The 13328-nt window shown below is 40.9% G+C and overlaps 1 protein-coding gene across 1 annotated transcript in view; it reads right to left on the reverse strand.

The window, feature by feature from the left end:
- nxph1 (neurexophilin 1) overlaps positions 1-4179 on the reverse strand; it is a 48597-nt gene extending 44418 nt beyond the window's left edge. The window contains exon 1 of the mRNA XM_054606520.1: positions 4126-4179. Coding sequence (XP_054462495.1) covers positions 4126-4179 — 54 coding nt within the window. The remainder of the gene's footprint in view (positions 1-4125) is intronic.
- Positions 4180-13328: the final 9149 nt, after the last annotated feature.

Below are 13328 nucleotides of genomic sequence, written 5' to 3' on the forward strand. Positions count from 1 at the left end.
CGAATTGTTATTACATTTTTTCACAATTTTAACATTTTATTGACAGATTGAATCATTGATTAAATAAAACAAATCAAAAGCTAAATCAATAAAAAATAATCATTAATTGCAACCCTAACTAGAACATTAGCAAAAATTAAAACCCGACCGAAGGTTTAAAGCCAATGAGGATATCTATATTTAAGATTTAAACAAAATATGATGATGGTATCTCAGCACATAGTCTTTTTCATTTGAACAAAACATGAAATAAATTTGGTTAATAGTGTAAAAATCAATCAGTGCTCTCTGGTCTATTTTTGAATGACCTCTCAAACATATCTTTGCCATTTCTTTACTAACATCTATTATATACATATAAACCGCGTTTTAAATGTGTAATATGTGTTTACTGTTAAGTTTAATCTTTAATAAATTAATCTTGTGTCCCTCCTCAATGACACCTGGAAGCTCCTAAGGAAGAAATTACGTTTAAAAACCCCTGGAGTCCCTTAAGCACCCCTGGATCTCTAATTTGTGAGGTCCCTACAGATATGAAGGCGTTTGCCGCAGCTGGAGAGCATTTGTCACCGCCTCGAGAGGAGTGGAGTCACTGGGAGGAAGCCGGTGACTGCAACAGAGCTAGGTAACTGGACTGAGCTGAGGCCACTGAGGAGGCGGTGGTGGGGGAATTGCAGCGTTGCTCTTCGAGACTGAACTCTCAAGCCCTTTTGTACTCGGCTCTCGCCAGAAGCCGGCCTTGAATAGCTCCAAAGTGATGCCTCCATGCTGCTTTAAAAGCTGAGTAGCACACAGGTTGAACGAGGAACTGAGAGAAATGTTCACTTAGTCGACATCTGGGCTGGAAAAACATAACCCTCTCAACACACTCTAAACCGCTACCACTTGATTACCACACAATTTACTGGTCCGAGCATCGGTGTGTGTGTGTGTGTGTGTGTGTGTGTGTGTGTGTGTGTGTGTGTGTGTGTGTGTGTGTGTGTGTGTGTGTGTGTGTGTATTCAGTCCCAGCATGTGGGCATTTGCGTGAATGCCTTTGCTATATAATTGAATTAATACCAGCCTGCTCTTGATTTCAGCTTCAAAGAGCTCAATGAAAACACATTGCTTTTTTATTATTAAGAGCTCAACTAGAGGCTTCTGGACTGAAGAGGGTGTGTGTGTGCGTGTGTGCGTGTGCGTGTGTGTGGGGGGGGGGGGGGGGGGGGGTCACACTGTGTGAGCTGTGTTGTGGGGATCTCAGTGGGACTTTCTTTCGCTCCCCACCGTGCGGGCTGCGTGACACTGCAGGCCCCATTTGCACTGTTTGATAATAACACTTTAATGTGACTGCTGTGGCTGTCGCCAGTGGTCCACCGCATCTCTCAGGGGAGAGAGGGGAGAGAGGGGGGAGGAGACTTTCAAGTCACAATGCCTCACAGAGTCCCAGGCAGAAACACATCTGCCAACTTAAAAAAAAACATCAACATGGCCTCGAATCCTTAAATCCTTAAATTAGATCAAATAAGGAAGAACAATAATGTAGCAAATTTACACCAAACGTAGGGTCGTCTTAAATAGACCACACAAGTGTTTGTAAAAAAAAAAGTAGATAAATAAGCACAAACACTATGAACAAAATTTTCAATTAAATGAAACTGGACTTTTAGCAAAAAAATTAATCAAACAAACATTTTTGAAAATCTCTATTTTCAAAAATGCCTCCTCATCCTCTTTCTGCTAGATGCATGTTTACCTAAGCACACACCAAATACTATTGAATAAATAGACATATCTGGCTTATTTTTAATGAGGAAAATCACAGTATACAACAATACTGCATGTTAAATAAATGCTGTAGAATTTAAATCAATTTCCCACAGTTTGATTTTGGATTTTGAGGCTGGGTGAAGTCAATAAACCGAATTTAACACGACAACTTTACACTTGTATATCCACAGTAAATAGCTCTGAATTCAATGTACCTGGGTTTCATTAAAATCAAGCATGAACAAAAATCACGAAAACCCCCCTGATGGAATGCTGCTGCCCATGAATACCAGCAGGTGTGTTAATTAAATAGTGGGCCCATAGGTGCTGGTGCGGACTGTATTGCTGTCTACCTGCGCCGGGCTGTTATCGGGGTCAGGGCGCGGCTCTCAGACAAGAGGCTTAAGGGGAGACAAGAGCCGTGAACACGGAATAAAACCATCAAAGTTCAGCTCTAATCCCCGCAGCTGTGGATAAGGCTGGCTGTTAACGGGGCGGCACAATGAGCTCGCTTTACTGGGAGGCTTTGTGTGCGTGGTTCTTTTCCAGCTGCACAATTCAACCCGGCGAACAGGATTTAGAGGAGAACCCGAGTGCATTTCATCATCACTGCGCAACATCAAAATAAATAAAAACACACACACACACACACACACACACTCCTTTTCCTAGAGTATTTATACAATAAATGAAAGCTTGTGCTTGCTGTCTATAAATCACGTCAATTCGATCAGACAGACAGCACAGGAGAAGTGTTTCAAGAGGAAGAGGAGTTACCAACATTTGGATTCTGCAGGCAAACATTTATCAAACAGAGCATTTTGTGAAAGAGTTCAAACAATACAACTGTAAATATTTTTTTTTTTTTTACATATTTACATATTCAAAATTATGTTTTGAATTAAAAAAACTAGGCCTCTTATTATTCTCATTGTGGCTGCATTAAGCATATTGGTTCTTTGTATGTTTAAAGAAAAGTGTGTTTAAATATTTCCAGCACCTTGGAGAGCTCCAACCTGCTGCGTGTTTTACTTTACGATGTCAGCTTTTGTATTAATGAAGAAGTTACACACATTTACACACCAAATCCACTGTATATACAGGCTACAATGCCACCACCCACAGGGTCAAACACGTGAATAATATGCAGGATTAGTGAAATGCTAGTATATGTACTCCCTACATTTGATACAATTCTTACAGGAAATATTTTAAATTTTTTAATGTTAAAGAATTCCAATTTACACCTGTAAAGTTATTACACCTGTAGGCAGTGGGTTGAAATTCATCAGGTGAAATCTTTTTTTGAATCAATTAGAAATACAATATTAGATTATGTAAACGACGGGTACAAAACATAAAATAAAATTAGGCAAAGCACTTTTTAATCTTGAAAGTCTAATTAAAGAAGAGCAGGATTTAGGCTTTATCTGTGGTTAGGCCTGATATTCCACACACAAATTAAAAGGTTGAATCAATGTCCTCTCTCTATTTGTATCTGTTTGTGTCGGAAGGTGAGAGCGGAAAGTAATATCACATTTATGTTGTGTCATGATAATATATTAAAATAATACAAAGTAAAGCCCCATTCGGTATGTCAATTTGAACACGATAAAGTACTTCAACTAAACTGTGTATCACGGTTTATTTCCATGTTTATAACCAGGAATGTTAACCTCATCTTGGAATAAAGGTTATATCTAATCGCAGGTTGTTGGTGTTGTTGTTTTTTGGTTTTTTTTCAAGCATTGAACTACACCGGGAAAATATATATAAACCATAACGTATGTTTTCTTTTACACTTGAATGGTAAAATAACCAGTCAAACCAGGTTTGAGCAGGAGTCTGTCATCGGGAGCTGTGGAGTGAGTTCTTTGGTTTGCTATGGCGCCCCCGTGAGACCAGTCCACCGCCTGCGCCGCTCAGTGACCGCTGTTTTAGACATGGATCAGATGTCTTTAGTCGGGAAAAATCAACCTAGTCATTTCTTGAAAAACGTTCCATCTACATTACAATGTTTTCCCTGCGTGAAAACCCGATTTCCTCAGCAGTGACTGCATTTTACGCGCAGCGGTATCGCTCACGGGAAGGAGCCGCCTTGTGCAACTTTCACTGCCAAACGCTCCAAAAAAAATGAGAAGCTTCGAGATAAAGTTGAACTCGCACATGTTACGCACTGTGCCACACCGTGAGGTAACCGAGCGGCCGCGTCTCTCCAGTGTGCGCTGCTGCACATGCGTCTGGAAATGCGCACGTTTGAACCGAGTTAAAGTGATCTCATCGCGAGAAAATAATAACAATGATGGCTTTAAGACTATTGTCGGAACAGAGGGAAGTGGAGAAAAAGTTGAGAAGTAATAGAAGACTGACACTCACCAGGAAAAGTGCAGGCGTCAGGAGGAACACGGCGCACCAACACGTCACCTGCATCCTCACAGAGCTCAAAGTTCCACTAATGTCCCTCGGCTGGTAGTTGCGGCTTTGCGGACCATAAATCCACCAGGTATCAGCCTCACAGCACGGCCGGACCCCTCAGCAGCCCAGGCGAGAAGGACACGACGCACCCCATGACAGCAGAACAAAGGTGGGAGTTGGAGACTGGGGGGGGGGACAGGGGGACAGGACGGAGGAGCCGACGAAGAGGCTGCTGCTGCTGCTGCTGCTGCTGCTGCGGGCTGTGATGGTGATGGTGATGGAGGGAGGGTGGGGGGACTACACACGGTGGTTACTCGGGAGTTAATCCAGGTAGGGAGAGCTGCAGGGTCATAGCTGTGAGCAGGCTCGGGTCCTGGCTCGGGTCCTGGCGCGGGTTGGAGCGCTCCGGTCTGAAGAGAGCGGCGGGGCTCTCCGCTTTATAACACGCGCGCGAAGAAGGGAGATTCTAGCTCTAGGAGGGAGGGACGAGATGAGGGAGGAGTGGGGGGGGGATTAAAAAAAGGCAGGAAAAAAAGAAATAAAATGAGGGGAGATTGGTCCAAGGATGAAGAACGCGAAGTTGTTATCTCTTTCTCCCTCTTTCTCTTTCTCCCTATTTCTTTCTTTCTCTCTCTCTCTCTCTCTCCCCCCCCCCCCTCTCTCTCTCTCTCTCTCTCTCTCTCTCTCTTTATAAACAGACGCTCGTGAGGAAAAGCGTTTCACCTTGGCTGCTGGTTTGTGAGTTTGATGTAGATGAATGAGCTGACATTCAGAACTCCGCTGCCAATAACTCCATCCAGCCCCAAACAAGAGAGCCCCAAACCTGAATAAATACTGCACAACAGCTGTTGTTCATGATGGGATTCCAATATATTAATAATCACCCAAACCTACTGCATTATTGCAAATAGTACTGCTACATACATCATCCCCCAACTTTTGGTGAACATCCAACAATGTGTTTGCATTTTCACATATTTGCAGAAGCAAACTTCGGCTGCAAACGTCTTCATTTTGTGACGTCATGCTAGTTATTGTACTCCAACTACATTTTCTTAAAACAAGTGAAAAAAAATATGCATGTAGCCAACACTAAGATTATGTCAAGCTCTTTCCAAGAGATTCTGCGCTAGAGTACAGAAAAATGTACGGAAGCCCTGAGGGGACAGTGAGAAAGATAATTATGGTGATCTATTTTCTATTCGATTTTAGTTGTTGTGTCCCCTCTGTTTGTGGTTTACAAGATTAAACAGAATTATATATTTCTTAGTTTACTGATTTAATTGTTTTTGTCTGTAAAACAGATGGGAAAAAGTTTTGCCAAGTTTATTTTTTTCAGTCAGTATAATTTCGGCCACAAAGGTTAAAGTGCACTACTACCCCATGTTCTAAATAGGAAAAACTCCCCTGGAAGAAAACATGCTTTAGTCCCATTTAGAACATGGGGTAGTGGTGCACTTCAGCCTCTTGTGGCTGAAAAGATTATTACTACAACTTAGACTTAAAAAAAGAATCCTGACAACAAGAAAAAATCACGATGTTCTTCAGTCTTACACACAGAGGGGAAACAAATAAGGTCAGACTAGGATATAAATCACTTGAATTCTTTTTTTAAATCACTCGCCTCTCTGGGCCTCGTAAAAATGTCACTTGATTTTAAGAAAGAAAAGTATATTTGCACTGGAAACATGTTGAAAATCTTAAATCTGCAATCCTTAATATGTTCATTATATGATGCTATCAAGGGCTGGCATTTCCACTAAAGCCATGTATATATGCTCATTAGTTACTTTCAATTTAATAGTTTGAAAGGTCAGTGGCAATGTCCACCATTTGTGCACTGTGTCAAACGGTGATTGATAAACGTGTCAGCTGGAACAGAGCTCGTTATACTTAAATGTTTGTAGCATTACCACCAGGTCTCACCCAATCAACTAATCTTAAGGCTTATCTGTTAAATATGTGTCACTGATTTGAAGATGATAAGATTATGGCTGGATTAACTTTTTAATGGCAAAAATTTGCCCCAGCTGAACCGTTTCCATACCCTTACACAGAAACCAGCCAGTATATATGTCTACTCAGGCAAACTGCTCTAAAGTTCAATTCAACAGAAATTCAACAAGTAGAAAAGGGCAACTAAGAATGGTGTATGTTTGTTTATATACATGAGAGGAAGCCTCTGTGTGTGTGTGTGTGTGTGTGTGTGTGTGTGTGTGTGTGTGTGTGTGTGTGTGTGTGTGTGTGTGTGTGTGTGTGTGTGTGTGTGTGTGGGCAAGGTGACTGAGGCCTGGCCAGGTGCTGAGTGTGTGTTTCTGGGTCGGGGGGGTGAATGGATGGGATCCTTTTTGTGGAGGGGACAGACGAGGCGGGGAGGTGAGCAGAAAAGAAAAGACAGGAGAGGCTGTGCTTTAATAAATCCCAGCGGTCTCATTGCTACAACATTGCAGTGGTCAAGCAGTGTCACCATAACTCAGCCACCGGGGCTGATGGGATCCTGCTCTGAACGGCCCAGATAGCCTTCACAGGCCTAGCATGGCACGCAGTGGTAGAGCAGGCGTAGATAAATCAGCAGAGGCTGTCCGACTTCCATTGTGGCTGTAATGAAGCACAATCTGGTTCCATAGTAAACTAAAGAGGCCGATCATTCAGGATTTACTCAACATTCTTTCCTTGCTGATCAAGATTTTTCCTCCAAATTACCTTTTTTCAGAACTGGGAGTCTCTGTGCTGCAGGTCTGTCTCAAATGCCAGAATTATCCAGGGAGAGTCCAGTAGGGTCAGGACTTGTAGGGACCCAGTCTTACGTAATCAAGGGATTTTCTGGCCCGTCCAACATCGACATTCACTTTTCCTTTTCCTTTTAACTGTTGTTTTTACTCGTCATTGATGTGTCTGAGGGGATTATTTCGGGGTATTTAGAAGAATATATTTCTCACTGAACTTTTTCAAAATAATGAATATCGACATATACCCTTACCGTAACCAAGTAAAAAACCTAATGTACAGTTTTTTTGCAGCAAACCACAATATAAAAAAAAATATATCATTGAATTTATACCAGGGATTTTACAGAATTGGTCAATAGCAATGTTCTGCCTGGCAATAGGGTGAGGGAACATACCAATCATTTTGTATATTTTAGAGAATGTATTCTGACCAGGGGCTCTGACCGATCCAGCACTTTGGACTTTCTAAATCATAAAAAAAGGTTATGTGGTTTTTTTTTTACCAGTTGCTTCCCTTACTTTTACTTTGATATAGAAAATGCGTCTGGGCGACGGTGGCTCAGTGGTAGAGCAGTGTCGTCCTTCAATCAGAGGATCAGTGGTTCAATCCCGCTAATCCATTTCGATGTGCCCTTTGGCAAGAGACTTAACCCCAAGTAGCTGTGCCTATGGGGTGGGAATGGTGTATGAACGTTAGTCAGTCCTCATGGGCAGGTGACATCTTGCATGGTAGCTCCTGTCATCAGTGTATGAATGGGTGTGAATGGGTGAATGATGACATGTAGATTTATAGCTTTGAGTGGTCAGAAGACTAGAATAGCGCTGTACAAGACAGTCCATTTAACATTTAACATGCATAGGCTTATGCGCCACTTGAGTTAGACAATACATCAATTGACATCATTCCATTGCATTCATTAATTTGGAACATGCTTCTGTCCGAAGTGGCTCTACAATACATGGATTTAACTTCCATACATAGATGTCATGTATTTCTTTCCAACAAACTGTTGGTACTGCTTTAACCAGTAAAAGCACTGCTACTTGTCCCCATAATGCATGTTAAGATTGTATAATGCCGTTGTCAGAGCCAATTGATAAAAAAAAAGGCTGATCTGAATTTTCATACAACTATGATGGAACACTGACAATACAATCAAACATTTAAGTTGATTTCCATGAGGATGACATCATTCCATTGCATTCAAAACATGCTGAATACTGTGGAAATAAAAAACTTCTGTTTTATAAAATAGGTTAGCAAAGATGAAAGTTCATATAGGGTACTTTTTTATAAAACTTATTTCTTTAATCTAATATGCAAAATAGGATGTGCCATTGTGATTCACTTCATTCATTCAGTTGTAGATCATTTTCATTTTAGCAGATTTCTGTTTGGGAGGGGGTATTGTTTAGATGTGATTCAGTCCTCTGGAACCAGGCGTATATATAATATGTCACCCTAGGTTTTCTTCCTTTTTTCTGTTCATAGAATAATTAACATTTGAAACACAAGAGTGCATTGAAAAACACAAAAGTCAAACAATATCTTATAGGGTGAAATTAAAAAAAATGAATAACCGTCATTTTTCTTCCATAAAGACCAAAAACAAACTTCTTCAGAATGGGAAAATGACATGCTGGCACCAAAAATCGACCACTCCTTCCCATACTCATATATCTGTGAGTACATGTAGTTAGCCTGTAGAAGCGTCTTAACAAATGGTATCCAAAGACAGGAACATTGATACTGGTGGTTTCTGCAAAACCCAAGACCAATTTAATTTTTATACATTCTGTCCTAACTCTGTTAAATTCTTTCTTTTTACAATATCTGCATATAATATATTGGGCTATTTCGCTTCCAGACTAAAGAAAACCTCCAAATTACTGATTAGGGTCTTTATTTTACTACTTTTTCCATTTCTGTATGTAGATTTCACCTAAATTCCCCAAAGTTACTATAAGATAATGCCTCATTTGGCTATTTAGGCATAACATTTCAGAGAACCTGTAATACAAAAAGTTTCAGTGGAAGTTTCATGGTGACATTGTTGAGTTGATATGTTTGACCCTATTCATCTGAAGTGTGTTCAAAATGCATGCAATGTCTACAATACATATGTTTAAGTAGCACTTACATACACCAAACTTTCCAATTGAATTTAATGTAGCTGTTTGTTCATATATTATTAATTGCCTGATATATAGATTTACTTTTTTCTGGCTTTTGACAGCATTTTTTTGTATTATTGAGTGTTAGAAAGAGGTATCTGAAATTCTCTCTGTAATAACCTTTGACTCTAATTTGTCAACAAAATAATAGAAGAATTTTGAACTTGTCTTTATCCGATGTTCAGATTTCTGTACTCGAAATGTATGCAAATTAATTTGATATGATAATGTGCCATTTGCAAACTTAATACACAACATCTCAGAAAATCAACAATCAACTGGTGATATCTATTAGTTTAAACCCCATCTACCTAGGCTGTCATGCAAAATATATTCAACTGTATGATGAAGGTTAAGAAAATAGAACTATTAGGTTTCAGGAATGTTTAGGGTCAGTGTAAGGTGAACACAAACTGGGATTGTGTAGTTCACAATTTCCTTCATTGTCACTGGACGTAAATCGTGCAGTGAGTAGTTATCCAATATTAATGTAATTCAGACGGTCACTGAGCTGGTATAAGCTCTGTTTATTTTCAAGCAGCGCTTGTGAGGTTAACAGGCGGCCTGCAAAAGTTAGAGGAACATTGTAAATGTTCAAATTTATAACAGACGTTCCCTTTATGATTGAGAAAATTTAACAACACTGGCCTCCGACAGACATCGAGCATAGAGATGCCTTTCATCCAATAGCGGTTTGGCCTTGCTAGTGTCAAAATGTACGTAATAAAAGGGTGAATAAAAATGCAGAAGCTATTTAGTGCTTTGACTAATGCTTTGGGATGGGCTCCCAGTCACCAGCATAGACAGCCAGCGGGGAAATATGAGTCTCGTTGCATTTCAAGGGCACCATAGAGCATCGGCGGAGCGCAGAGAGTAAGAACGGAGCCGCTGAGTTGTGTCAGTGTCACAGAATGAGAACCATTCACAAGAGTGATGTGAGCGCATGCCAACCACTACAAAGAAAGGGGGGAAAGAGAACATTTCTAACTTCTCAATCAAACACCTGCTCTTCTTCCTCTTTTCAGCACCGGATAGTCTCTCATTGAGAAGTGTATAATCAGGGGGTCAAGTTGCTAATTTTCCAAGCTCACCTTTTGGTGCCCATTCAGTGCCGGGGGAGGAAATTATAGGGTAGGCCTCTTCCTAATAGCTTACCATTGGGTCTGTAAAGAGGAGGGACAAGAGATAAAGACAAGAGAGAGAAAGAGGATGATTGCCCAGCTGAGTGATGCTGGCGTGCGGCGGCATGAATATGTTTGGCTGGCTCTGCTCCACCGCCCGATTGTGAGGGCAGATGTTGCGGCGGGCCCTCAGGCGTGGCTGTGACGCGGTAGCAGCAGGTTTTTTCGCCGTGGCTGCCGCCAAACCAGCTGCCATCTGAAGTGTCACTCCGCGCGAGGGATGGGAGTCAAACTGGGCTTGACCAGAAGGGGGCCGAGGGCTGCTTCGCACCACGTGTGGCGACGAAAGGCCCGGCCGGCGGTCGGCTAGTCACGGTCGAGGCTGCCAGTGCTTTTCAGGGGGATTGAGGAGGGTGGGCGGGCCCGAGGTGGAGCTGACAGAGACAAATGGCTGAGCGGAGCGTTGGTCACAGGATGCAGCTGCTGCACATCAATTGCTTCCTCATCACAATTAGAATGACTACCGGCTTCACCGTGGAGGAGCGGGGGACGGAAACTCATGCTTCCATTTGGCTTATTGAAGGGTGCGAATGCAAGTCTTCAAGTGAATGGCTCATTTTATCTGAAAACTTTCAGAACTTAACTTAAAGTAGAGTAGAAAGCCTTCTGACTTAATGCTGCTATAAACCATAAGGGAGCCTGCAATAAAATAATTCTTGAACAAAAGAATGGAGACAGAGTGAAAGGATAAATCAGGTTTATTACAACTTGGCTCTCATGTTTTGTAGATTTGTCCATTGTTTCTATTGGTAAAGATAACATTGAAGTCGTAGGTTTATTGGGAGATTTAGGAATGTGGTTTCCATTATCCAAAGGGATTGATTCACGTTGGGTGATTCTGCACCCCTAAAGATTTACATAAGATGCCCATTTTGAGTACGAGTGCAGACAGTAGTGTGTCCTGTGTGCAGCGGTGGAATGTCACTAAGTACATTTACTGAAGTGCTTAAGGGAAATGTTGAGGTACTTGTATTGTCCAGTAATGCTTTATACGTTTACACCGCTACAATTTGGAAACAAATAATAGTTTATCTATTTAGAATTGCTATTTTTACTCAAGCAAAAGATTTGGAGAGCCGAGTAGCCCACATCACCATGCTGTGCAGGGTCAGGATTACTGAACTAGAAAAGTTTATCCAGTTTAACTGAACCAGTCGAGTTTGAGGTTAAAGAGTAGGTCAATAACCTGACAACACATAACAAAGCATAAAAATAAAAATGCATAATTTGGTAAATTGATAAAGGAAATCAAAGCTTTGCTAAAGACAGGCTTCTTTAAGTATCATTGGGGCATTTGTGCATGATCGATCAGGAAATAAGGGGATAAAATGACATTCCACAAAGGTTTAAGGATGTTATAGTCACATCTTAACCACTAGGCAACCATGACGGCCCAGACAGTTAGAGTTCTAATCTAGCATGAAAATCCATCTGATCATACACAAACAAGAACAAGACAAAAGACTTTCCACCTGCTCGTACCCTGTAGATTCATTCTGTTTTCCTCAAATTAAATTCTGCTTTTAGTAATAGATCCTTTTCAGCCTAAAATCTAAAGAAACTTAAAAGTAAAATAACAACTCTATACCAAGTATATGGACTGAACAACATCACGTCTTGCTTTTCTTGTTCCTCCGCTTTCTTTTGCTATGGATCATCAAAGGCCAGCTTTGTGGTAAGCAGTTTGCTGTGTGCAGTTTACTGATGATTTAAATACAGGGTTTCTAATTCAGGTTGCAAAAGGTCCTTTCTCATCACCATCTGTGGAGGAAAAAAAGGCTATTTCTGTCATTGGCTGTGGCTGATGTAAAGACAGTAAACATAAACGATATTTAATCAGAGATGTCCATGGTTTTTGTCTCTCACAGGCTTATCTCTCTCATAAGCAGCCTTTTCTGAAAGCTTTTTTAAGACACACCACCACTTTCCTTGATTGAGACAGTGCTTTATTTTATCAGGAGGATATTATCAGTTAAAGGAGACATCTTTTATCTTTTGGCTCAGGGGGAATAGAACTTAGAAACAAAGAATGCAGCACAGATGATCTTTAGTGTTTGACCTAGTATCCTTAATCACATTTTTTTCGCCAGATCTTGATGTCCCCGAGGTCACAGCAAAGTCACCGGTTTGAAGTGGGTTTTACAACATGACTTAATTGATTAGGGCAGCCTTTTTTCTTGGCAGAGGGGATTTAATTGGAAGACAGACATGATTACGTGAAGTGCTGATTAAATGAGAGGACCAAAAGCATGTAGCCTGTCTCTGTTTTACTTCCCAACATCCGATCATAATCAGAGGCTCTGGTGATAAAGGCAATTACATTACCTAAACAAGCAGAGGACAACAATTTAACCAATGGTGGAACGGAATAATCAGACCTAATTGTCTATGCAGATGACTGCATTAGGACAGAATGGTTGCCTTCAGGGTCCATCCGCAGCCAAAAACACAGTGGGGTAATACTTTTAATGTTTAGTGCGTGTTAGTTTCAGTCACATTTCTGTATCTAGTACTCATACAGCAGTTAGTTTGCACTCAACCATCCATTTGAACTCCTCTTTGTTTCTGAGAGACAACCTTTGAGATCAGTTCTGAGCAAGATGGAAAACTAGGAATATAGTCCAAAAAGAAAACTCCTTTAGTCAGATAACTCTTAGGTATTCCTACCCCCTACTTCATCTGATTGTGTCAACTGATACGCAAGGCCCTTTACAAGCACACGCGACTCAGATCATCCACTCTACCAGTGTTTTACCACCCCCCCCCTTCCTTTTGGAGGCAATTACAGACTTTCTATGTGCAGAGAGGCTTTAGGTTTTAGCAAGAACTCAGCCATACAAGCTTTAAATCAGTGAGCTCTGCTTTAAGTTAAAAGTGATCCAGTCCGTGGTATGTAGAGTGTTAATCCATGAATTTTGTATAATTCTGTATGTCTTATTCGTTTGTGCTAGTATGCACCCACTGTGGAAAATAATTTCCTCCTTGAGTACGAATAAAAATCAATCTGAAGACCGTCAGTCCTCTCAGAATAGAGATACTTGACCTGAATGATTTTTGTCAAAGATTTATAGAATTGCAT

The sequence above is a fragment of the Anoplopoma fimbria genome, chromosome 10, assembly GCF_027596085.1.
Source record: "Anoplopoma fimbria isolate UVic2021 breed Golden Eagle Sablefish chromosome 10, Afim_UVic_2022, whole genome shotgun sequence".
Classification (NCBI taxonomy): Eukaryota; Metazoa; Chordata; class Actinopteri; order Perciformes; family Anoplopomatidae; genus Anoplopoma; species Anoplopoma fimbria.